General features: G+C 49.8%; 9 protein-coding genes across 9 annotated transcripts; 3 read left to right on the top strand and 6 right to left on the bottom strand.

Moving 5' to 3' along the window:
* Window positions 1-516: 516 nt before the first annotated feature.
* On the bottom strand, window positions 517-2,991 carry BU24DRAFT_425730 (uncharacterized protein). Its single transcript, XM_033528809.1, has 4 exons — window positions 2,751-2,991; window positions 2,003-2,491; window positions 1,254-1,950; window positions 517-1,201 (listed from the first exon to the last, which is right to left on the bottom strand). Exons 1-4 carry the CDS (start codon window positions 2,841-2,843, stop codon window positions 993-995), a joined length of 1,488 nt encoding a protein of 495 aa, XP_033380238.1. The 5' UTR covers window positions 2,844-2,991; the 3' UTR covers window positions 517-992.
* A 129-nt stretch (window positions 2,992-3,120) lies between these two features.
* BU24DRAFT_425729 (DNA repair protein) lies at window positions 3,121-7,022 on the top strand. The gene has a single exon (XM_033528808.1). It carries the CDS (start codon window positions 3,232-3,234, stop codon window positions 6,910-6,912), a length of 3,681 nt encoding a protein of 1,226 aa, XP_033380237.1. The 5' UTR covers window positions 3,121-3,231; the 3' UTR covers window positions 6,913-7,022.
* A 1,761-nt stretch (window positions 7,023-8,783) lies between these two features.
* Window positions 8,784-9,854, top strand: BU24DRAFT_495008 (uncharacterized protein; the record flags this gene model as incomplete). The annotated part of the gene is made up of 1 exon (XM_033534097.1): window positions 8,784-9,854. The coding sequence occupies one exon, from the start codon at window positions 8,784-8,786 to the stop codon at window positions 9,852-9,854; it is 1,071 nt and encodes a 356-aa protein (XP_033380236.1).
* Window positions 9,855-10,950: 1,096 nt separating this feature from the next.
* On the top strand, window positions 10,951-11,640 carry BU24DRAFT_435390 (yippee-domain-containing protein; the record flags this gene model as incomplete). Its single annotated transcript, XM_033530089.1, has 1 exon — window positions 10,951-11,640. The coding sequence occupies one exon, from the start codon at window positions 10,951-10,953 to the stop codon at window positions 11,638-11,640; it is 690 nt and encodes a 229-aa protein (XP_033380235.1).
* Window positions 11,641-12,756: 1,116 nt separating this feature from the next.
* BU24DRAFT_412446 (uncharacterized protein) lies at window positions 12,757-13,344 on the bottom strand (the record flags this gene model as incomplete). The annotated part of the gene is made up of 2 exons (XM_033526109.1): window positions 12,757-13,027; window positions 13,088-13,344. 2 exons carry the CDS (start codon window positions 13,342-13,344, stop codon window positions 12,757-12,759), a joined length of 528 nt encoding a protein of 175 aa, XP_033380234.1.
* A 1,768-nt stretch (window positions 13,345-15,112) lies between these two features.
* BU24DRAFT_435389 (kinase-like protein) lies at window positions 15,113-18,105 on the bottom strand (the record flags this gene model as incomplete). Its single annotated transcript, XM_033530088.1, has 3 exons — window positions 15,113-15,858; window positions 16,031-17,503; window positions 17,883-18,105. 3 exons carry the CDS (start codon window positions 18,103-18,105, stop codon window positions 15,113-15,115), a joined length of 2,442 nt encoding a protein of 813 aa, XP_033380233.1.
* A 440-nt stretch (window positions 18,106-18,545) lies between these two features.
* BU24DRAFT_396527 (uncharacterized protein) lies at window positions 18,546-19,292 on the bottom strand. The gene is made up of 4 exons (XM_033525308.1): window positions 19,239-19,292; window positions 18,896-19,131; window positions 18,769-18,843; window positions 18,546-18,697 (listed from the first exon to the last, which is right to left on the bottom strand). Coding segments are annotated over exons 1-4 (420 nt in total). The 5' UTR covers window positions 19,240-19,292; the 3' UTR covers window positions 18,546-18,589.
* Window positions 19,293-19,951: 659 nt separating this feature from the next.
* BU24DRAFT_396523 (uncharacterized protein) lies at window positions 19,952-21,719 on the bottom strand. Its single transcript, XM_033525307.1, has 3 exons — window positions 20,670-21,719; window positions 20,480-20,553; window positions 19,952-20,425 (listed from the first exon to the last, which is right to left on the bottom strand). The coding sequence occupies exons 1-3, from the start codon at window positions 21,438-21,440 to the stop codon at window positions 20,215-20,217; spliced, it is 1,056 nt and encodes a 351-aa protein (XP_033380231.1). The 5' UTR covers window positions 21,441-21,719; the 3' UTR covers window positions 19,952-20,214.
* Window positions 21,720-21,945: 226 nt separating this feature from the next.
* BU24DRAFT_375159 (uncharacterized protein) lies at window positions 21,946-23,460 on the bottom strand. Its single transcript, XM_033524584.1, has 3 exons — window positions 23,381-23,460; window positions 22,627-23,325; window positions 21,946-22,571 (listed from the first exon to the last, which is right to left on the bottom strand). The coding sequence occupies exons 1-3, from the start codon at window positions 23,400-23,402 to the stop codon at window positions 22,174-22,176; spliced, it is 1,119 nt and encodes a 372-aa protein (XP_033380230.1). The 5' UTR covers window positions 23,403-23,460; the 3' UTR covers window positions 21,946-22,173.
* Window positions 23,461-23,585: the final 125 nt, after the last annotated feature.

Below are 23,585 nucleotides of genomic sequence, written 5' to 3'. Positions count from 1 at the left end.
CCTAATTGGTCGAACCTCCCGTTTTCAGCAAACTGGCTCGATACTCGTCCATGTTCGTCTCAACCTCAACTATCACTTCATTCCTCACACTCCTTTGGGAAATGCAATTGTTAGGGTAACTGTTCTCATGAAGGAGATCCTTCGAGTGAAACATATACCATAAAGGTTCCATACCAATTTTTTATCTTATTTTCTCCACCGTGTCTGTACTTCGGGCGATATGTCCGCCCAGTAGTAATATTTGGGCCTGAATACGTTGCCACCACAACGGTGTCCACAATTAGAAATTTAATGGTCCACTTTCCTTGCCTGTGGATCCGGAAAGGATTTCTGCCATCACGACTCATCTCTATAGACCCCATTCTAGTAAATTTCAGGCTTTCGATTGCTGCTTCGAGAACCGTCAACGGAGTCTCAGTTCTGTATGATCACGTTACCTGGTCGATGCCATGAACATCATTGCTGGGCAACTTTCCTTGTAATCAAGAGCTTCACAGTAGACATGTATTTAGAAAAGAGGAAACATACATTTCAAGTACTCTAGGAACTAATTCACCCTAACTCCGCTTTGGAAACTTTTTACTCAATTACATAGCATCCTCAGCAATACAAGCCCTTTCCAAACATGGGCAGCACCACCTCGCTAGACCGAACCGGAGAAGAAGGCTTCTTTCTTCCACCAAGATATAACACCCGAAAAGAAACACATACACACACCCACAGACTCTCTCTTCGGGAGCATAAGGTCGAGAGAGATCCTTCCTCCCTGCACTAATCTAACAAGGACCCCAGATTATGCAAGTCGGATATCTCGTAACGCAATGCAGGTACATGGAAAAAAACCTAGGAAAGAGACTCATGTTATTTTGGTTGTGAGGGAACAGACACACGAGGATCTCAGGCCATATGCCCATGGCAGGAGGCCATTTCGTTGTATAGGAGTGCAGACACCTGTATCGTACGCCGTGCCGTGCCCTCAGTTATTGTCGAGCTTAGTGGATGGAGATGCACTTGATGTCAAACACCAAGTCGGCGTTACCCGGGATGTCTGGGGGAGCACCCCTCTTGCCGTAGGCCAAGTTGGCTGGGATGGTCAAACGGCGCTCGCCACCAGCAGTCATGCCAGCGACACCGATGTCCCAACCCTTGATGACCTCACCAACACCGAGCTTGAAGGCGAAAGGCTTGCCCTTCTTGTTGGCTATTATAACTGTTAGTGCTTGCTTGTCTAGTTTGCTGAAAACTCAACTTACCATCAAACTGCTTGCCGTTGCTCTTCAACTTTCCGATGTAGCGCATCTCGACCTTGTCGCCCTTCTTAGCGGCCTTGCCCTTTCCGACCTTCTTGTCGTCAATGAGGACACCCTGGACGGTCCTGGGACCAGATGGGGCGGCATCCTTCTTGGGCTCCTCGACCTTGGGAGAGCCAGTGGGACCGAGCTCAAGATTCTTTGCGAACTGAACCTTCTTCTTGTCCTCCTTCTGGTCCTTCTTGGCAGGCTCGACGGCAACAGCCTGGCCGTCATTCTTCTTGATCTTCTTAGCCTGCTTCTTGCTCTTCTCCTCACTGTCGGCCTTGGTGGCCCTGCTGATGAGGTCGTCAAGGTTGGCAAGGTCCTCCTCGGACTCAGCGGGGCGCTTGTTCTTTCCCTTCTTCGCAGCGACGAGCTTAGGGGCTTCCTCCTCCTCGGAATCGACCTCAGTGATCCTGGGGTCCTCAAGACCATCGAGCTCATCCTCCTCAGAGTCAGAGGCACCGTCAAGCTCATCCTCATCGGGGCTCAAATCGTAATCTCCCTCCTCGTAGTCATCCTCATCGTCGTAATCATCATGCTCGTCATCGGGGGGAAGAACGTAGTTTCCAGTGATGAAAATGTCGTGGGTACCGCTGGAGACAAAGTAGACCTCCTCGTGCTCACCGACAGTGATGTCGAGGGGTTGTTGGTAGTTCTAGTCAAGGTTAGTAATTGGAAAAAATGTGACTGATAGGCAGAGCACGAACCTTCTCGGGGTCGAGGGTGCAGAGAACGAGCTCCTCAACCTCGTCATCATCCTCCTCGTCGCTATCGATCTCCAAGTCCTCCTCGCTGTCATCGTCCTCGCTGGCCTTGCCCTTGCCCTTTCCGTTGACGCCGTTGGTCAAGCCATCCAACTCCATCTCATCGAGCTCAGCCTGAAGCTTCTTGGTCATGGCCTCCTTCTTGACCTGCTTGGCCTTAGCAGGGTCGCTGGGGCCGCCGTTCTTCTCGTTCTCGCTGTCCTCATCGTCATCGGACATATCCTCGTCCTCGTCGGAGAGAACGCCAGCAAGACGAGCCTTGATAGCCTCGATGCTGTCCTCATCGAAATCCTCGTCATCCTCGTCATCCTCAGAGTCGTCATCGAAGTCAACGCGCTCTCTGATCAACTTGAGGGTAGCGCGAGCGGGCTGGTTGGGCTCCTCGCGCTGAGGGTCGGCGCTGGGGTCAATAGCGGCCATGGTGATGCGGAACTGCGCGAATCGTTAACTACATTTTCATGATGATGTTGAATAGAGCGAAGGGAACTTGATCAAGAAAATCTTTCACTGCGAAAGATTCTCACAGTGAAGGCTTTCTTGTTATGCTGCTTGATTGGCTGATGATAGCATAGCGTAGCTCTCGTGAAGAGGGCTACAACTATACCACAACGATGAATTGGGGCAAAAAGGGACTCCATCAGACAGAACTGTCTATGAAGAAAGCGTTCGTATCGAAGGACATTCTACTTACGGTAGCAGGGAATTGCGCATTGCCGGGGATGGGGATTCCACCAGCGGGAACCCGCAGGCCGTAAACACTGGCGGGAAGCATACCGCCAGACATTGTGAAAGAATGTATGATATGGAAGAGTAACTGTAGATCTCAATGGATGAGTTTTGAGTACTTTCAGTGAGTAAAGAGAGAGTGTAGAAGACAGCAATAGCTCAGAGAAAAGTCGAGGTTTTGCGCTTGAGGTCGGGGCGCAGAAAAAGATGGCGAACGGACCTACCTAACTTTTTCGAACTTTTTGCTTGGCAGAAGTCGGCGGCCTCTCGGGCGGTGGGACTCGGCAGAACTTTCGTGACGCGACCGGGCCGCCACTACAACGCGCCGACATCATCGACCATCAACGTGCGGGAGCCTGGAGCGTTTTCCTATATTTACGACATGCGATCCACCCCGATGAAGACACCAGTCACTGGCTTCAACTATCGGGTGATCGTCGTTCGCCATGGGGTCTCGGCTGGAAGCCAACTCCAACGCTGTCCGGAAGCGTATCGCGAACCATACATTCGAAGATGAAGAAGGTGACGAGTATGAAGGCTCCGCTTTTGGCGGCTTCTCAGATTACTTCAGACGCAAGAAGATCAAATTACAGAATCTGGATGCTGAAATACGCGCCCAATCCACCCAAGTACCTCCAATATTCAGGGGAGTGGTCGCCCATGTAAATGGTTACACGCAACCGTCGCTAAATGACCTGCATACGATGATCGTACAGCATGGCGGCGGATTCATGCAGTATCTTGATGGGAAAACCACCGTGACGCACATAATTGCTAGTAGTCTCACGCCAAAGAAAGCCGTAGAATTTAAGAGATATCGAATCGTAAAACCTGCTTGGGTCGTCGACAGTATCCAAGCTGGGAAACTTCTTCCGTGGAACGACTATCGAGTGGTCGACGAGGGGGAGAACCAAAAACTGCTCGCTTTCGATAGCGGGGTGGTTACAAGCAGAACGAATTTCAAGTCTCGCGGATACAGGGACCAGACAGAGAACAGTTGGTATACAAGCCAACTACGAGGCAGCCAGGCCGGCTCATCTTCCAAAAATAATGCTTCGAATTCGCCTTTCCCGCAGCAGTTAACCTCCGCTCCGGAGGACGACATCGAAGAATTGCCAGACCATATCGATCGTGCCTCTAGCAATCAGCGACTCACACGGACGAATATCGATGTCCAACCGCCTGCGGATCTAGAAACACATTCAAAGATCCATCATTCACGTGATCCTACCAAAGCTTTTGCACAACAACCTTTGGTCAACGATATGGAGGGTGAAACCTCGCATGCGATCAACTACCAAAGTGAAGACATCCAAGAAGTTTCAAACCCTGACGCGACTGCGACGCGAGCAGCATCCCCTCAACATGACGAGCGCGTCATGGATTGGATTGATCGGGCTAAGGACCAAGACCCGGCCACGAAGAAAATTCTCACCGCGGAAGAGCACAATGCCATCTTGCTGAGAGATCCAAAAATACGTAAATCCACAGTTGTTGATCCGAACTTCTTGGAACAGTACTACCGAGAATCACGATTGCACCACCTATCGACCTGGAAGGCTGATCTGAAATCACAGCTCCAGGCTCTTGCCAATCAGAAGACTTCATCTCAAAAATTGCAACAGAAGAGAGCACCGGGCACAAGGCGATACGTTCTTCACGTGGACTTCGACAGCTTCTTTGCTGCCGTCAGTCTAAAGAAACATCCGCATCTAAAAGACAAACCCGCTGTTGTTGCGCACGGTAATGGAAGTGGCTCTGAAATCGCGAGCTGTAACTATCCTGCACGAACATTTGGTGTTAAGAATGGCATGTGGATGAAGAAAGCCCTGGAATTGTGCCCTGACCTGAACATCTTGCCGTACGACTTCCCCGCTTACGAAGAGGCGAGCCGCGCGTTCTACGATGTCATCCTAGCGACTGATGGTGTGGTGCAGAGCGTGAGTATCGATGAAGCACTCATCGATATTTCAGCCACTTGTATTGCTGCTGCTGGTAGTGATGGAAAGAATCTCTCTGAAGGGAGCATCTATCGCGAACAAGCCAAGGCTGACGAGTTAGCACAAACGCTACGAGACAATGTCAAAGTAAGAACGGACTGCAACGTCTCTGTTGGTATCGGTGGCAACATTCTCCTCGCCAAAGTCGCTTTGCGAAAAGCAAAACCGGCAGGGCAGCACCAAATCAAGCCGGAAGAGGTTTTGGACTTTATTGGAGTTCTTCAGGTACAGGATCTCCCTGGTGTTGCTTGGTCTATTGGAGGCAAGCTCGAGGAGATTGGTATCAAATTCGTCAAGGACATACGAGACGTTTCTAAGGAAAGGCTTGTTCAGACTTTGGGTCCGAAAACTGGGGAAAAGCTTTGGGAATACTCGCGTGGCATCGATAAAGCCGAAGTTGGTGAGCAAGTGACACGCAAATCAGTCTCTGCCGAGGTCAACTGGGGTGTGCGTTTCGAAAATCAGGAACAGGCAGACGAGTTCATTGCCAATCTTTGCGGAGAATTGCAGAAGCGATTGCTCAAGGAGAAAGTAAAGGGAAAGCAATTCACGATGAAGGTTATGCGGCGCTCGCCAACGGCCCCTTTAGATCCGCCCAAACACCTTGGTCACGGGAAATGCGATACATTCAACAAAAGCCTCGTGCTTGGCGTAGCTACGAATGCGAAAGAAGTATTGACCAAAGAAGCACTCAGCATACTCAAAGGCTTCGGATTCTCTCCTGGTGAGCTTCGAGGTATCGGCGTGCAAATGACGAAGCTTGAGCCGATGCGCAGCGCTACCGACGGATCTCTAGAAGGATCTCAACGCCGACTTCAATTCAAGGGAACCACTGCTGAGCCAGTGAACACACGAAAAGGGGTTGCTTTTGTGGATGTAGATCCCATCCAAGATGATCCTGAGACGCCAAAGAAACCAAAGGTCGCGGAATCGGAGCATGTCAGTTTCGGTGCATCTCAGCTCAATCAATCGACACCTTCCCGTCGACCTCTGAATACAGCAGGCACGCAATTCCTCATACCAACACAAGTAGACCCACAGGTTCTAGCAGAACTTCCTGAAGACATCCGCTCAAAGTTGATGCGACAAGCACGACAAACATCACCAACGCCCGGTGCACGTCATACATCGAAGACTGGAACAAAGGTAGACCAGACGTTGGCTCCTGCTGTACCGATGCCATTGACTGCCCTTCCACCTCAGTCCCAACTCGACCCTGAGATTCTTGCAGCACTTCCTCCGGATGTCAGGGCTGAAGTGATTGCGCAATACGCTGCTGGAGCTACTCCAGGCTCTCCATCGCGAGCTGGTCAGCGTAAACAAGGAGATCAGACCTTGCTGCCGCAGTCGCCCAGAAAGAATAGATTCATAGGTATTGCACAAAAGAAACCAGTAGTACCCGTTAAGCGAGGACGCGGCCGGCCTCCAAAATCTGCTCAGCTCGCTGCGGCGGCCACCAGCGTTGCTAAAGATAAGAACGGGAAGACATTGACGCAAGCAAGCTTTTTGACACGCAAGAATCCAGCAAAGGTCAGGGTCGCGGAGGAATCAGATTCGGCTCGAGACTCTGTAGAGCCCGAAGATGCTGTGGCTACAGTCGAAGGGCTAGATCCGGAATTTCTTGCCGGCCTGCCCGAGGATCTAAGAAAGGAGGTGCTTGAAGACGAGCGAAGGAGGAAGCTGCAGAACTCAAGGCTCGTGGTACACCGTATGCCGAAACCACGACCCAACACTCGATCCTCCCACACACCGGAGCCGCGACCTCGAGACGTTCTTATCATACCACGACCACCAATGCCGACGTTCACCGCACGCAATCTCTTTAAACCTAATGATTTACGTGGTGCGCTCAAAGACTGGATCACAGAGTTTGCAGACGAAGGGCCATACAGCGAGGATGTCGACACATTCATATTGTATCTCGAAAAAGTGGTTATCGAAGAGCGAGACATGGCCAAGGCCCTGGGGATAATCAAATGGATGGAGTGGATAGTTGGCGAGCTCGAAGATGGCGCTACGGTGAAGTCAACGAGTACTCTAGAATGGGAACGAACGGTGGGACAAGTTAAAGATGCCATGAATGGAGCGGCGCACAAAAGAGGGCTTGGGGATGTGAGTTTCGAGTAACGCGCCTCATACGAATTCTCTTTTACATCTATATATACCCATGCATTTCGGTTTTTACGAAGACTTCCAACGACGATATCATATACAATCTAAGTTAGTCAACAAAGCTGCCGGTTCTGTCACCTCGAAAAACAATTAACCCGGTCAAGTAAGTGATGTTCAGGGAGCTCGTCGCGAAGCCTGTGAGCTGCAAATCAAAGCCATGCTTAAACCGCGCTCGCCCTCAATTCCCTGCTGGTGTTCTCGTTGCATTAGGGGTCTAGATTCTGGGCGAGCCTATTCATTGCTTCTCTCTTCGTTAATCTATGAATACAGCATTCGCCAATGAGCAACACCTACCTAAAAGCCGAAGGCAGAACAGCACCTTGCTACCCAATAGAACACACACTACATCCCCTGCTTCCAACGCCGCAGGCCTGAGGACGTAACGTTCCCTCCTAGTCGTCGCGAAGCTGCGGCCCTGTGAAGCCGACGTTGCCCATCGACCCCGAACCTGATCATTACTCTCGGGCTAGGTAACCTCAGCTGCCTTCCGTGCCTCCTCTGATAAACTGCTGGATGCCCCAAGAGTCGCCACAATATATCTGGCTGCCTTCTGCAGCCACACATGATCTGAGACCTCGTGATGCGGCACGGGCTTACGCCCCCATGACCTGCACGCAACCATTACTGAATGTCTGCATGAACGCGAAGAAGATTGTCTGGCCGTTTAGATACGTATCGTCAAGATTTAAACGCTCTTTCTGACAATGCCCACGCCAGAGCTGCTCGATAATTGGTATCAGTTGCCCAGGTTTCTCGCAATGAAAATCCTCAGGAACCAACCGCCGAGAATAAGCCTCAAAGGTGTCGGTCTCCATGCCATGGACTCGAAGTAAAAGATGATCTTTCTCCAGGATTTCGATCTTGGCGGTCGAGTCGCCATGGGCATAGCGGATAGATTGGCTCCATCAATATGATACCATTGGACCGTCTTCAGTCAGGCACCCAGGATAGAACCTTGTGATTGCCCTTGAGCCATGCCTCCACGCTCATCTTTGACTACTTCGGCTGGAAAGGAGGCTAGAACAGGAGTACTGTACTGCCTTGAACACAATATACGCCGCAGTGGGTGTTTCCGGCAATATCCTCACCGCAAGATCAGTGTACAACTGCTCGACCGTCATCGCACATCTAGCCGTGATTGACACAGACCCATAGCCGAGAGAAGGAGCAGACGAACGCAAAAGTGGCCAAGAAACGCGGGAACATGGTCACTATCGTCGCTGAAGTGGAGATGCACGCGCGCTAGAGCTCGTGGACGAAGTTGAAGCTTTTCGCGTTGTGGATATTCTCAGCAGGCACTATGAATCCCTAATACAAGAAAGAGATGTGGTAGTTCTTCAGTCTAGTCTCTGTCTTTACGCGCTTCCCGTCTCACACGTGGATGCACGGATAACTTTGCATCTAGGTGTGCTCAGTTGCTGCAGAAGCCCGAAAACCAGGGCCACCATCTCCAGGCTACAGAGCGATACGCCAGCCTGATCATACCGGAAATTGTAATGGGTGATTCTGTAACAATCGTCCACTATGTTAGAGTGGCACAGTGGCCATAGAATATCTTATTTATTGGAGCTGTTACCGCTCGGTGTATAGCCTCTCTCCAGCTACATTGACCTTAGGACGCAGCCTGCAGCCTCCCACTAGTTACAATTCTGTATGAATGTCTGTATAATCCACTGTGTTCAACTCCTCCGAACTCGGGAGTCCGTCTGCCAACAAGTTCCGCGTCCGGTTGAAGCCTCTCTACCTGTGGCGCGCTAAATTCACCACCGCTGTCCAAACTATTGAACCACCTGCTTTCTCGACCTATTTTCAGCCAGCTATCTATCATGGTTTCAATTCCCAATTCCAGTCTTTGCTACCAAAACGTCAGAGTGTTCCTCGAGGAGTATAAAAAGACCGAGACACAAAAGCTGTTCAAAGATTTCGCGGACATCACCAGGCAAAAATGCGAGGAATTACTGAAGAGTATGAATATCAAGGGCGTGGTACAGAGCAGATCGAAAGGATATGACTCGCTGGAGGTAAAGCTGAATGGTATGATAAAAAGTCCTGAGTTCATGAAATGGTTCGCTGGAATCGACAACGGCGGCGACTTGCACTTGTCTGGAGATCTTTTCAACGTTGGGAAGGAACACAACGTCAGCGGCGATGGCAAGGACAACATCGACAAGCATGGGGAGAGAGATGCGGGCGAATGTGGCAAGCGAGGGCGAAGTATCTACGAACATCCTGACTTGGGAGATCTTGCGGGCATACGCATTGGGTTGTTCTTCCCCGGCGACGTCGTCAAGTTCGCAGAGGCGATCAACGAAATCTTCAATGTGTCACATAACTTTGGCACAGTCATCGATACTACACGATCTGCTGTCGAGAGCAGAAACCGGGACATCCAGATACATGGAAATGGGCGATGGATCAGTCAATCCCCTGGCCAGGACGTTCACTATTGGGAGCACTACGGATACAAATCATGGCAAGTAGTCGTTGGATGGAAACAGCCTCTACCCAAGGATGTCGAGTTGATCGAGACCACTCTGGCTCAGAGCGAGGTTTTCGGCCCACTGAGAATAGAGATTCAGGTCGGGACGGTGGTAACGCAAGCCTGGGCCGAGGTGCAACACAGCATCATCTACAAAAGTTCTAACGATATCCAAGCGACGACGACTATGAAGCGAATGATTGATGCCATCAATGGTCTCGCAATCACGATAGACATCATGCTCACGGAGCTGGAACGAAGTCAGGCACAGGCAGAAAAAGAAGCAGAGGAGCGACGAGAGTCTGAAAAGCGTTTTCATCAGGACAGGCTTATGAACGCTTGCAAAACGGGCGATGTCCAGACCGTAAAGCGGCGTCTCGAGGACGGGGTCGTTGTGAACGCTACTGGTGAGGGCTAATGCACGGCGCTTCATTGGGCTTCCTGGAAGGGCCATAGCAAGGTGGTAGAACAGCTTCGAAGGGTGAATTGAGGAAGGGTATCGCATCGCAAGTCTTTGGGAGAGATGGTATTTGAGGGGTGTTCTGCGCACGTGGCATGATGCCTGAATTGAGTTTCTATTGCGACGTCTTCCAAGTACGAACAGATCCCCACTTGGCTTGATCATTTTTGACGTGTTTTTGCTTGTTCATGTTCTCGTCAACGTTGTACAGAGTTACTTCTAAAGTTTCACAGAGTTCTTGCTCTAGTTCATGTTATCGTCTCTAACACAATTGGTTCATGATTATCTGCCACCTCGCCGTATGGGGCGTGGGCATGGGCGTGGGCGTAGTGAAGTAGTGCCTTGATGGCTCTTTGATATGAGTACATCGAGATAGGGAAACGTATTCCCTCGTGCATATATCACGACTCAGTCTCTCATCCCTTTTCTTTCTCGTACTATCTTATATGTTTTCTACATGTAAAACGTATTTGTTCTTACCAACTACAATAAGACGTTCAAATTCGAGATGTATTTACCAGTAGAAAGCAGCCGCTGGTTCCGCTTGTGGCGCCGTTATCGCATTATCGATAATGGGGACGCTAAACCGAATAGCGAATCATCACGTCACACACCTTCTCACGTGCGCCAGATTCACGTCTCACCTTCATCCAATGACTCTCCTCTTTCTTCACTGCCTCATTCTTACATTCCTTTCTCTCACTGCCTGACCTACTAATAACCCACACCAGCCTCCTATCAGGCTGTTGTCGGTCGACTCAGTCCTCGTCCAGCTTCATCTTGCATCAAACAATCTCCATCTCTCCAATGATCCTAGAGTACCTTGCATGACCTTGACAACTCATGATAACCAAATCTATACCCCGCTCGATCCGTACTTTCTGAGTTGTCATCACGATCGCAATCCACCGCTTCGTTCGGATATCAATCTCGATACTCTATCTGCCTGTACATACATAATTAATTGCCCAACTCGCCTTCTACAGCATCCATTACCGCTATTCAATAACACCACCTCTCGACCAACATGCCGCGCTCTAATGGTGTCCCAGCCATGCCTTTCCCTCTGTACCTTCTACCTAGTATTCCCTTCCGTCGCCGTCGCTCATCAGCGACAACCACTTCTACAAGCTCACAGCCAAACTCCCCTTCAAGTTCTCCTTCTCAGCCCTCATTTCTGGGCTCTAATTTACCTACCTCGCACCTCCGCTGCCAGAAGTGCTTAGCCGATCTCATCCCGACATCTTCCATAATCTCAAAGGGTTTCACTGGTCGCCATGGGCGTGCATACCTAGTTGCTCCACCACCACCGTCGGCCATTTACCCATACAACACAGTCACGATTGCAGACGAGGTCATGCGAGTAGGTGATTTGCCCAACGTTAACACGCACTCCTCCGTACCGAGACAACTCGTCACCGGTGCACACACCGTCTCGGACATCAGCTGCAAATCCTGCGGAACGGTAATCGGCTGGAAGTACGTTGACGCCGAAGAGGACAGTCAAAAGTACAAGGTCGGCAAGTTCATCCTCGAAACCAGAAGGATCGTCAAATCCGTGGATTGGGAGGATGGTGCGGTGGACGAGGCTGCGGACGGAACTGTCGCAACGTCGAAAAATGATGAGGAGATTGAGTTCGATAGCCAGGACGAGGACGAATGCGAGGATTTATTCGCTGGTATTTGGACCCCTGCACTTGCAAGGAGGAGACGAAAGAATCGCGCTTTTCGGGATGATGAGTAGTCCTCTCTCTGGACTATGAAGAGGAACAGAAAGCTTCCTCCTTGAGTGCATTTGGTAGTATTTTTCTTTTCTAGTTTTTTTTGGTCTTTCGGGCATCGGCGCACTGGAAACCACCTCATGACCACTTTCATCACACGACAACTGATACCCTCTTTTTCTCGATTTTCAATGCACTTCACGATATACCACTCTCTATTCCGGTTCATGACCTCCATCAAACAGACACGAATATGCAGCACGGAGTTTTGGCGTTTATTTTATCATTTATGCATCCACATTCGACATGCTATAATCAGAACAAGTACATTAATGAATCAATAAATCATGGCCCAACCTCACCAAGCGGAGTGACTATTGAGTTTCAGTATATCAATCCATCACTGTGCCCTTTCATCCACAGATAGTGTCTACTGTTCCCACCTATCTTAACAAACAATTAGGAAATATTCAAGAAGAATGTATGTACCATTGAATCGGCAAACCAGTAAGTCAGTCAAGCACCACCTGGAATTGGAACACCAAAGAGACAATAGTAGCACCAAACATCCTCTACAGAAATCGTCAGTAATGCTCAATAACCCGCACATCTTTTTCATACTAACGACTAAGAAGAAAGAGAAAAAGACAAAAAGCCTTGTACATATCAACCCCGAATTGTGACTCAATGGGAAAACAGTGGAGTTTGGTTATACAATTTAAAAACCGATGACTATATCTATATGTCTTGTATTCATATCTAGCGAGCGTTAAACTAATACCCCGAGGTTATTTACAATCTATAAAGTATTCCTTCTGTGTGTATAAGAAATCCATGCATCATCTTCCTTTTCATCTTCATTTCCCAGTCTGATATTACCACCACCACCATTATTTATTATTAATCGATTGATCCGATAAGACCGAATTATGTTTGAAGCGATTGTGTGACGCCGCGCCGTTGCTTTTCGTTTAAGAGGTCGTAGCGATGTCGTGTAAAGGAAAAAAACCCGATCCGAAGTCGACTTGTCAGTCCGTCGTGCTATTCATTACTCCTTCCACCATACCACTCCCTCCCCTCCATTCCCTCATCCACCCATCGACCCCTTTCCCCCCGCTCATTCATCTCCTTACAACCACTTAAACAGTAGCAGGCGCAGGCGCAACAGCAGCATCGGAGTCCTCGCTACCCCGGACATTCTTCTCGCCGACAGGGCAGCCACCCTCGCACTTAGCGGCCTGCCTCCAGGCGACGGTCTCGGCGACCATGGCGACGATGTGGAAGAACATGGCGAGGAAGATGAAGGACTCGCTGGCGAGCTTGAGGCTGCAGTGGCCGACGGAGGGGGCGTTGGCCCAGCACGAACCCTTGTTGTAGTCCTGGGCGGCGAAGACGAAGGCGGTGAGCCAGCTGTTGTGTTTGCATTAGCATTCTGGTTTATCTGTGATGATAGGGGAAAGAGGAGCTTACAGGTAAGAGAAGACGCCGTTAAGGGGGATGTAGAATTTCTTGTAGGCAGCGGCGTTGGCGAGGAAGGGAAGGAAGAGGCTGGGGATCCAGAAGGCGGCGGTGACAGAGGAGATGACCATCTCGTAGGTGAGGTGGGAGTCGTGGGCGTAGTTGTTGAGGAAGAAGGCGGTGATGCCGACAACGACGAGGGAGGAAGCCCAGACGAGGAAGTGGGAGCCAGTGGCGATGAAGCTGAGGGCGGAGGCGGAGGCAAGCATCTTGAAGGTGTTTGGTTTGGTTTGGGAGGTTTGGTTGAGGAGTATTAAAGTTATTAGATTAGATGGATTATTAGAGAGTGGTGTTGGTAGTAGGCGACTGGTAGTAGATGAGAGGCGAAAAGCTGAAGAGCTGAAGATGCGAAGATGTGCTGGATGATGATTTCGAATTCCAACCGCAAGATGAAGCCCATATATATATCCAAACTCTTAACATGTAAACCCTCAAGATCAATTCACCATTTCCACCATCACATCCCTATGACGTCGACGTCCCCATCTTCCATCCCAACTCTACCGTGCCCTAAAGCACCACCAAAGCATCAAAGCGCGTTCGTCAACCTCAGTCACGCGAGATCGCCCTGCATACCCGCACTGCTGACAAGAAAGACGATGCGCGGACGGACCACTTCACGCTCCCGCGCTGCTCCCGAACATCCCGAGACGATTCCCATCCCATGCATTAGACAACAGTTGAACGATCACGGCTCCACAATGTCAACTTTAGCTAATCGTGCCACATTTTCCTTCGCACTACCTACTGTCGAGTTTAAGCTTCTTACTGCTTGCTGTTAAGCTTTTCTTACTTATCAGTTTGGCTGCATCGTGATGATGCTTTTCGTCCCATTGCGGGAGTATGGTCATTTGAAATCCCCGTGCGTCGATCCACTCAACCCAATTCGATTGTTCTCTTCAAAATCTTTTCGCTTCTTCAGTCTGCGGTGCAGGTGATGTGAGAAGCTTGTTTTCGGATATCTCGCATGTGTTCGACAAACTTGACTGACATTGCTCCCACGCCCCCTATTAGTTATGAGTAACAATCGAGCACCCGGATCCCCAAGGCTCTACTCTCAGCCCTAGCCATCCATCTATGTGCCGACAAGTAACTGCATCCTTCGTATTCAAAACTTGACTCACCTCCTACTCCCACTAACCACACTTACCAACCTCCTCCCAAAACAAATGCACAAAACCGACAAATCAGCAACCGCATCAACTAATAAAAAAAACCCTTCCTTAACCATAAGAGGGAATAGCGTCTCTACTAAGCTCCAATTGTGACCAATATTTCTGTCCCTTTATTATTTCAGCAAAGCTTGTTGCACGGCGGACTGTTCTGACGTTGTGTTTGACACTGGTGACGGATGCTTAGCGTACCATGCCACTATACCGCATCGGGAATCGCAGAGTGCACGTTCACACCAACAACTCACTGCTTGCTCCCCCCTGGCATCCATCAACAGACTGACTACATACATTTTTTCTTCCTGTCTATGCATGTGTTTGTGTGTGTGGCTCCCGAAGATTCCGAGAACATGGGGTTCGCGGAAGATTCGGAGAGTTCATGGGTAGGGCAGAATAATCTTTTGCCTACTTTGTAAAATGTCAGGTCAGACCGCACCACTGAGGATCAGGGAAAACTGGATAGAATGCTGGAGGAGTGTCGTGAACCGGCCCGCGTCGGCAGCGGACGCGAACGTGTTGGCAGGCGATTTGCAGCCTGTATTCTACGATTCTGGCGTGAGCATTGTAATTTTCCCGGATAGAAACTAAGACGAGGTCAAAGAACAGTGGCAGGCACTCGCGAAAGGGTCAAAAACACAATGGTTTGACAACTTTAGCGAGGAACGATCTTAGGATTTCGCGAGAAAAGAATATAGACAAAAGAAAACCAATGGCACTCCATAACACCGTCAGACAAGGCGGTAAAATGTCAATCCTTGCCAAACGACATCTGCGCGCACCCAGCTCTCACAACTGACCCAAATCTTCATGCACCAACAGGTCCTACCACCAGTGGCTCTGTTTGCGACGCCCTCAGCACCATGGGATCCAATTCAGGGAGCGTGAAATAAGGTCGACGGTAAGTGTATCCCATGAACGCGCCCTTTTTACGAATCTCTAGGACTGTACGTCCCACCTCAGGATCGCGAAGAAGCTTGTCGCGAGGCCTCTTCGTCTCCTTCTTACGTCGCTTCAATCGACTAATGGACATTGCTCGAGTGCGATCGTCTTGGTTGTTTTTCCCATGACCGTCCAATCCTATTTGAAGCATACGCTGTGGCAGCTTCCCGCCTTCCTCTTGCCCACTCGCATAGCTCGAGGAGTCTAGATGATCAGACGCGCTCATGATCTCCGCTTCGTCGTCAAAGTATTGAGTGATCGATTGACCTCCTTGGATGTGTGGAACAAAAGGCGGCCGTACGAGATGCATAATGGACCACTGGATATCACGAAAGAAGGCATGGTTCTTGATATCTTCGGCGTCATTGGGGAAGACTACATATCCCAAGTGGTCTGCATTGCGCTTGTGTCGCATTCGCACACCCTTCTGGCTCATGACAAAGTCGTTCTCTTTGTATCCTTTAGCAGAAAGTCGATGCTCCTTATCTTCAAGCAGCCTTGAGATAAGATCAAGAGCGTAATGAGTAACGGGCATCAGTGGGACGCGCTCAAGACTCGGCCTACCGTATCTTTGCTCACGCGGGAATTTGAGGAAACGCTTGTGGTCCTGACCTTGTCAAATCAAATAGTAAGATAAGCTAATCCAGACCACTTACCAGTATTTTGGCCTTCGTAGCTTGCCTGTTCTCACAAAAAAAAGGCGTGGAACCGTACAAACACTAGTCAATGTCAGTATCATACTGCTATAGCACAAAAGATTTGACAACCTCGTATAGAATAATACCGATACTCCACCAGTCACATCGACCATCATAGTGTTGCCCTCTGATCACCTCCGGTGCCATATACTGACTTGTTCCTACTACGCTTTTCGCAAAGCGGCGTCGTTGGGTGCTGTTGAGCCAATCTAGGACGGGTCCACTGGCATCTCCTTGTCTTGACTCGAATCGATCGCGGCCAGATACTCTACCATCGGCCTGGTTCGTGCCATCTTGAGCCTCCTGTCTTTGCCGGTCCTCTCGCGAGTCGATTTCATCGCCCCGAACGCGCAAATTAAGATCGTGCAACAAGCTATACCGTTGTTCGTTGTAATAGGTTTGATTGTGCGTCCAGTGACCATCAAAAGCAAGCCCAAAATCAGATATCTTGAGATGTCCAGAGGATGTAATCAAGAAGTTGTCTGGTTTGATATCTCGGTGGATCCATTTCATTCTGTGCGCCTCTTCTACGCATAGAATCATTTCGGCAATGTACCATTTTGCAACCCCTTCGTCGAGAACATCCTCCCGGAGTAACAGACCCAGAAAATCACCCCCCACCATGTATTCCATAACAAGATAGAGGTTGTTGTTGTCTTGGAAGCTGGCAATGAGCGGAACTACCCATCGGGAGTTCTCAGATGCGACGAGAAAGTCTCGCTCGGCACGGAGATGGCCCTCTTGGCTATTTCGCAACATGTCTGATTTTCTGATTACCTTCATTGCGAAGACCTGTTTCGGTTTTCGAGAAGGTACAAAAGTGCTACCAGCTTGAGTGTTTCCAGACTGATTGTCGTCTGCGTCACTCCGCTCACGAACGAGCCGTACGACGCCGAAGCTTCCCTTCCCAAGCACCCTTACGATCTCATAATTGGAAACGTGAACACCTTTGATCTTTTGTCGTGCTAAGGTTTTGGATTTCATTACCCGTGTCTGGCGGAGGTGGTTGGATTCGGCAGTGCACCATTGTTGTATCCTGGTTCGTTGCTCTTCTTCATGAGCACCCACCGCAAAGAGCTTGCGCTCCAGCTCCCTTCTCCGCCTCAATCGTGGGCTTACCTTGACATTGAGTATACTATCAAAGTGAGACTCAAGAAATATCTTTGTTGCCGCCGCATTTTCAACTGTGGCAACGGATGGCTTGGTGAGCCTAGGAGAATCCTGGCGTGGAAACACCAACCATTGCGATTTTGTACCCTCCTGTTCAGGTGGTAGGGGTGGTGTTCCAGTCGAAGTATGCGAGAATGGTTGCTTCCCATGGGCGCTAGCGATCTCGACGGAACGAGGTGCGCCAGAAGATACCAAAGAAGTCGGTGCTGTTGACTGGAAGCTTAGCGGATTAAGACTGCTACCTGTCACACTCGTTGACGGCTGCGAAAGAAAGGCCACAATATCGCTTATGAGCCGACGTGAAGGTGCAGAGTCAAGCTGGACATCTGGATGGATATCTGGCTCTAGACTCAACACAGTGGGACGGGATCGCAACTTGTGTCGATGCACTACAGTTGTATTCTGAAGCAGGGCATCGGGGAACTTCCTGGTAAAAGGCCCACTCAATCTAGGCGTGGAATGGCTTGTATGTAATGTGATCGAATGCTTCATCCGACTGCCCATTGTAGGCTCGGACCCACCATCAAAGCCGGCCGAGAGGGTCAAATGAATTGACGAGGAGCTTCGTTCAGGCCTGGTGATGGTGTTGATAGACACGTTTGATTTCATCTCATGCCTGCGAGTTTCTTTCTGTACAGTGTTCACATCATCGCCGCCAACACCGACATGACTGCCAGATGCAACACGAACACTTTTTCCAATATTCTCAACAGGCGAAGCTCGTGAGCGTTAGCCTTAGCTATCTCAAAGCATCTTCCAGAGCCCTACCTTTCCCATTCCGAAACACCGAGAGTAGTTTTACGCTCCTGCGCCGGATGTTCGATAGCGTGCGAGCATTGGAGAAGCTTGAGCGTAGCCGGGGCAGGCCAGACGATTCCGATGGGCTATCACCCTTATCTTCGATGAGACGGACCTTCGCTTTGTCTGGGGATGTGGGTGATGCGACGTGGTAGTGATCTTTTCGTTTTCTGGGAGCAATGAGAGACATCATGGTGCAAATGTGACTGTTAGCGTCGAGAGTAAAAGCTGCAAGGTTAGTGATACGAGACTGATTGGCGATGGACGGCTCGAATCTGAGCCTGTGGGAGCTGGGTTCATTTGGATTGCGGCAAGCTTTCGATTTGATGGTTGGGATCGTTTGCATCTAGGAGGGAGGCGTGATCTGGAGCGCTAGAACGCAAGATGGCAACAGCGACCTGAGTAACCCCCCAGGATCTATTGACGATGCACTGCTTCATGATCCGTCGAAAATACGGATCTATTGAGTAGAGTTTCTGTTAGCAATACCTGCATCAATTTTGATTTGTCTTTGATGATTTCAAGCTGTTTAACTGTGTATCGACTCTAAACGTCAGCGTGTTCGCAAGCTCCACGATATTGAAAATGCCACAAATTTCGTGAATGCTCTCATTTCATTTTCTACAGATGTAGCTTGGTATCATATTTCGACCTTTTTTATTACATTCATCATATCATTACAATCGCGACTTGGTGCTCTCCTCGCGACCCTGGAGGTTAGGGTGGGGAGTCTTGACTGGTCGAGTGACCGCGTAGAAAGCGAACCCCTCAGACTTGGTGGAGAACTGTCGACCGAATTAGCCCAAAGCAATCCTTCGGAGACCTCTGTACCGAGATATGGGAATGGGTGACGTACCTGAACCTTAGATCCGACGTGGAAGAAGGCAAAGTCACCAGGGACCAAGTGATGCTGGATGCCGGTGGCCTCGTCCTTTGCAACTGGTCAGCTTCGATTCAATACAGGATTTCCGCAGGATACATACCAAGATATCAATCTGGCCGCTCAGGATGTACTTGGTCTCCTCGAAGTTGTAATGAGCGGGTCGCGAAGGGCCAGCAACGATCTTGTAGAATCCGGAAGTGAAATAGGAGGGCGAGTCCTTGGTCTGGGTCCGGATAGAGTGGAAGTCTGCCACGGTTGCGTTCTCCCCATTGGGGAGGGGAATGTGCTCAGAGCCGGCACCCTTGACGACGGTGAGAGGAACAAGTTGTCCAGACACTGCTGTAATTAGAATGGTTGAGAGAAGATTATACGGTTGTCTTTGTTGTTTTGGAGGTTTATCGTGTGAATGACAGGGGTAAGATGGTAGACCAACAACTACTTACTTTTTAAAAATTTCTAATAATTCGAAGAAGTCTTAGGGAATGATGAAAATAACGAAGAAACAGATTTCTATTAACCAAAATTCATTGACGACATTGCTCAGCTCTATATAAATACCGGGTGCGCTTCCGTAAACCTGGGGACCAGATATCGGCATGCTCGCCGTGTCGCCCGTCGCAAAACCTCAACCCGAACGGGCCATCCACCACCCAGGAACCTACGAAATCACGACCAAAAGTCCCACAAACGCGTCTTCGACCTCGACTAGCAGTTTCCATTGGAACTTCTAGCCAGGTATAACTTACTCCAAACCGCAAACGGTTCCCCCTTGCGGTGCAGGTACCCTTCGAGGCGTAAGCGGAAAGGTCATACAGATCGCGGATCCGCCAAAAAATGGGACTGGTACCCTTAGTGCGCGAGCAACGGCACCTATCAAGGTCAACGATGATCGGATAGGGCTTTCATGAATGCTTCCAATTGGCTATGCCTCTATTCTCCGGTTTATCGCATCATTCCGAACATTGGAGAGTCGGGGTTCCGTAGCGGTGAAGACCGGGGAAACCTGCCGTACTCGCTGCTTGGAGTCGACGTAACCTCAACATTGAATTGCAAGAAATCGTGGATTTGTTCCACTGCCAAACCATCTGAAGTCTCTCACCCTTTTTGATTTCGATCTCGAATTCTTGAGTAATAAAAAGTGCATTGTCGAATTATTCACCATATTCGCAGCTAAACAGCCAGTTTCGAGACATTTACATTTCCAGCTAATCTAATCTCCAGATCAATCCAGACACACTCAGTGCATCGATAGTCACACCAATCGTATGCCAACACCATCCACTCAAGTCCTCACAGAATCAATTAACTAGTCCTTCAACTCTACCGTCACTAGAAACTTGAGACACCAACTTTAGAAAACCATAGTATTCCCCGGAAGCGAAGTAAGCCCTGTCCAACTGTCAGCCTTTCTCCTCCTCATCACATAATGAGGGGATGCAATAAAGAACTCAACTTACATTGATCAATCGGCTCCTTAACGACCGGAGGGATGGTGCACTTCATAGCCTCCTCTGGCGTCTGCGACTTGAGCTCCTTGCAGGCGTCGTTGTCGCAGCGGGCGTTCATGGCGCGCTGGAGGGAGTCGTCTTTCCAGCCAAAGACGTAGTCTCCGTGTTGGGAGTATCCGTGTCTGTTTTGAGATGTCAGTGATGGTGTTGAAGTGTGTTGTGCAAGAGCAACTTACTGATCGCCGGTGCTCCAGACAAAAGGCTGCGAGCCGTCTGTAGGCCATAGATTCTTGTCATTGAAGATTCGTGTCTGTGATTTACGGTCATGTTAGTCACTTGTTCTTGCTAACCGCGACAATGATGTTTGAGGGAGTGCGACCAGCACATCATGAAGAGCTTGGAATACCATCGCGACGATGCGAACACAGTCCCAGAAAGAAGAAACAGCACACTTACATCCCACATAACCTCATACATAACCTGCGGGATAATCACAGGATGACTCGCCGGGCACGTCCCCGTCGGCCCAACATCATTCGCCTTCGACCCCGTCGCATAGGTGACATGACTCTTATGATCCGGACTATCAAGATTCTTCCCATCCCAGCAAGTTGGGAACGTAATGATCGTGCGGATCCCACCCTCACAGAACCCCTTAGGAAGCTCTTGGGTATCAGGAGACCCGCAGTTGATATTACTCGCGTCGCCCGTCTTCGGCATGCATCGATGGCACACCTTGCGGTCCGCCATGCGAGAGCTCGCTGCCGCGTCTCCGACCAGCATGCGGAAACCCGGCTTGAAGGCCGTGACGTTGAGGGCCTTGTTCGACTGCGCGATGTAGTAGACAGTGATGCCGCCATCGCCGCGGAGGCCCTCGCTGACGAACTGCGGCACGCGCCTGAAGGTGCCGTTGCGGGCGCGGAAGTAGAGCACGGCGGTCCAGTAATTGGAGAAGTCTTCGGAGAAGGTGCAGCTGGTGCATGTGGATTGGGAGGGGAGGTCGTGGGAGAGAGTTGCGTTGAAGGAGTTCCCGCCGACGATCTGGTGGAGATGAGGTGATGGGACGGAGCCTGGGTTTACGAGGGGATCAAGACGGTCGACGACGAGCTGGGAGCATTCAAAGCGCATCATGGGCATTCTTCCCTGGGCAGAGCAGAGCTCCACCAGCAACGGTAGGATTAGCGATTTCCAAAGCATGTTCAGTGATGAGCATATATTGCTGTATTTGGAGAATGATGTTGCAGCACGAAGGGTAAAAGGTGAGCATTCCTCTAGTATCTGGAACGATTTCCATTATATAGATGCAAAATCCGCCACCTGTTCTACCTGGTGTTCCACTTATCTTGTGTTGGGTGGTTTTTTAATCTCAAGTTTATTAAGATACCCTGGTGGGGACTCGGGAGTTGATGGAGTATGTGGAGTTACCGAATCCCTGGATGCCCTTCAGCCGTGATAAAGTACTCTTCTCAGCAGGCCACCCAGATCACCAATAGCTGTTGATGGAATTAAATATAACGAATGTGAAGATAGTGATTAGTTAAACATTTAAAACCGGACCAAGCTTCTGTGAAATGCTCTGAGCCCGGTCTTGTTTGAAATCATTCTCATGCCCTGCTGCAGGTCTTGTCAGCGCGTTTTGGCAACCCGTCACACAAGCCGAGTCAATTCATGGGCGAGATGTTTGAATCAAATGCTATTTGTTCACGAAGCAAGTTCATCACTACAAGTTGAACATATAACAATGACCCGTCCATATATAATTAGCGGGCCGGGCCGTTCCCTTGTTTATCTTATCATTATGTCGAACATATGGCAATGCCCTCAAAAGCCCAATAGGCAATCATGCAGTCTCAGCTTGGGATAGTAATTTCGAGTCGAAAAGGGTTCGGTTGTGGAGGCCTATGATTTTATATTTATGTGTGGTTCATAGTTAGTTAACTGGTCGAACAAAATTGGCATCGTCGAGTATGTCGCGAATATCCGATTGTTCAGTGGTTCCCTCCATTTTCGTGCTGTCTGCCTGAAAGGTGGACAAATCGACAATACCTTCCCTAGGAGGAGAGAATTGTCGCAGACGAACACCACTCTCTTTGAAGATCGCCGCCGTTTGGGTATCTACCAGATAACCCTGGTTGTAGACGACTTCGCTTATACCGACTTGTGTGATCTTCACACTACAAGTCAGGCAAGGGCACGTGTTACAGTACAAGATCGCAGTCTCGCCGATGCGATCACGACCAGCTTCGAGCAGAGCATTTTCTTCGGCGTGAAGGCAAAGGCATGTCGCGAGGTCAGCGCCACCTTTCGATGCATTGTTGCAGCGTGGGCCTGGTTTCCGAATGTTAGATGGACATGGTCGGGTTCTGGATTCTCGTATACTCACATCCACCCTCGTTGCAGTTTGTCATGCCCCTGGGTGTGCCATTGTAACCCGTACTGATAACGCGCTTCTCCCGCACAATGACGCATCCAACACGCCTCTTCATGCAATTACATCTGTGGGCAGCAAGGTCGGCAAGTTGCATGAAATATTGGTCCCAGCTTGGCCGCAAGCGTGCCTCGTTGGTCAAATTGAGCGATTTGAGCGCGGCATGTAGGGTGTCTTTCGAAGTGGTAGAGTTGAGGAGCTTTAGTTGAGCGCGCTGGAACAGTGCACCTAAGCCAGTTTTAGGGGCATACAAATGCTCATCGTTCCGCAGTACAAATTCCTCCAGCGCAGGTGGGGTGAGCTTGTTCACGGCACATTGGTCCTTGAATCTCTGCCACCGTATGCTCACTGGCGCATCCACACTAACCAACAAAAAGAATGGCCGTCGAAGGAGCGCATCTACAACTTGCTCGTCCCATATATCTGTTGTAACCCATCGTTCTCGCCAGCGGAGCGTGACGAAATCTAACAAGGCATCGACGTTGTTGAAGGTATGCTCAGGGCTGACCGAGCTCGTTGCTACGGAGGGAACAGGGGTATGAGAAGCCGATTTCTCGACTTCGGGAGTCGAGGTGCTGCGTGCCAGGGCAATGCGAGTAAACTGATGTTGTTCCACGAGGTACGAGGCAATAGAAGACTTGCCCGCACAAATACCTAGGCGATGGTTAGGCGAGGAGGCAATTTTCTGAGGGTTTTCCAACGTTAATACCTCCGCAAAGTCCGATGAGCATGGTTTGGTTACGTGGTAGATATTATATCTTGGTTGTGAGTAGAATTACACGATCTGTGGTGTTGCAGTTGGTCGTGATCCAGATAGACAACAGACGCGACGCGCTTGCCGACAGTGGGGCAACAGGCAGGTAACCAATCAAACGACGAGACAGGCAACCCCACCACCCACATTCATCCCACAG

The sequence above is a fragment of the Aaosphaeria arxii genome (genome assembly GCF_010015735.1).
Source record: "Aaosphaeria arxii CBS 175.79 unplaced genomic scaffold BU24scaffold_8, whole genome shotgun sequence".
In the NCBI taxonomy this organism is placed as follows: Eukaryota; Fungi; Ascomycota; class Dothideomycetes; order Pleosporales; genus Aaosphaeria; species Aaosphaeria arxii.
Note: the sequence above shows the minus strand (reverse complement) of the source record. Positions and strands in the feature narration are given on the sequence as shown.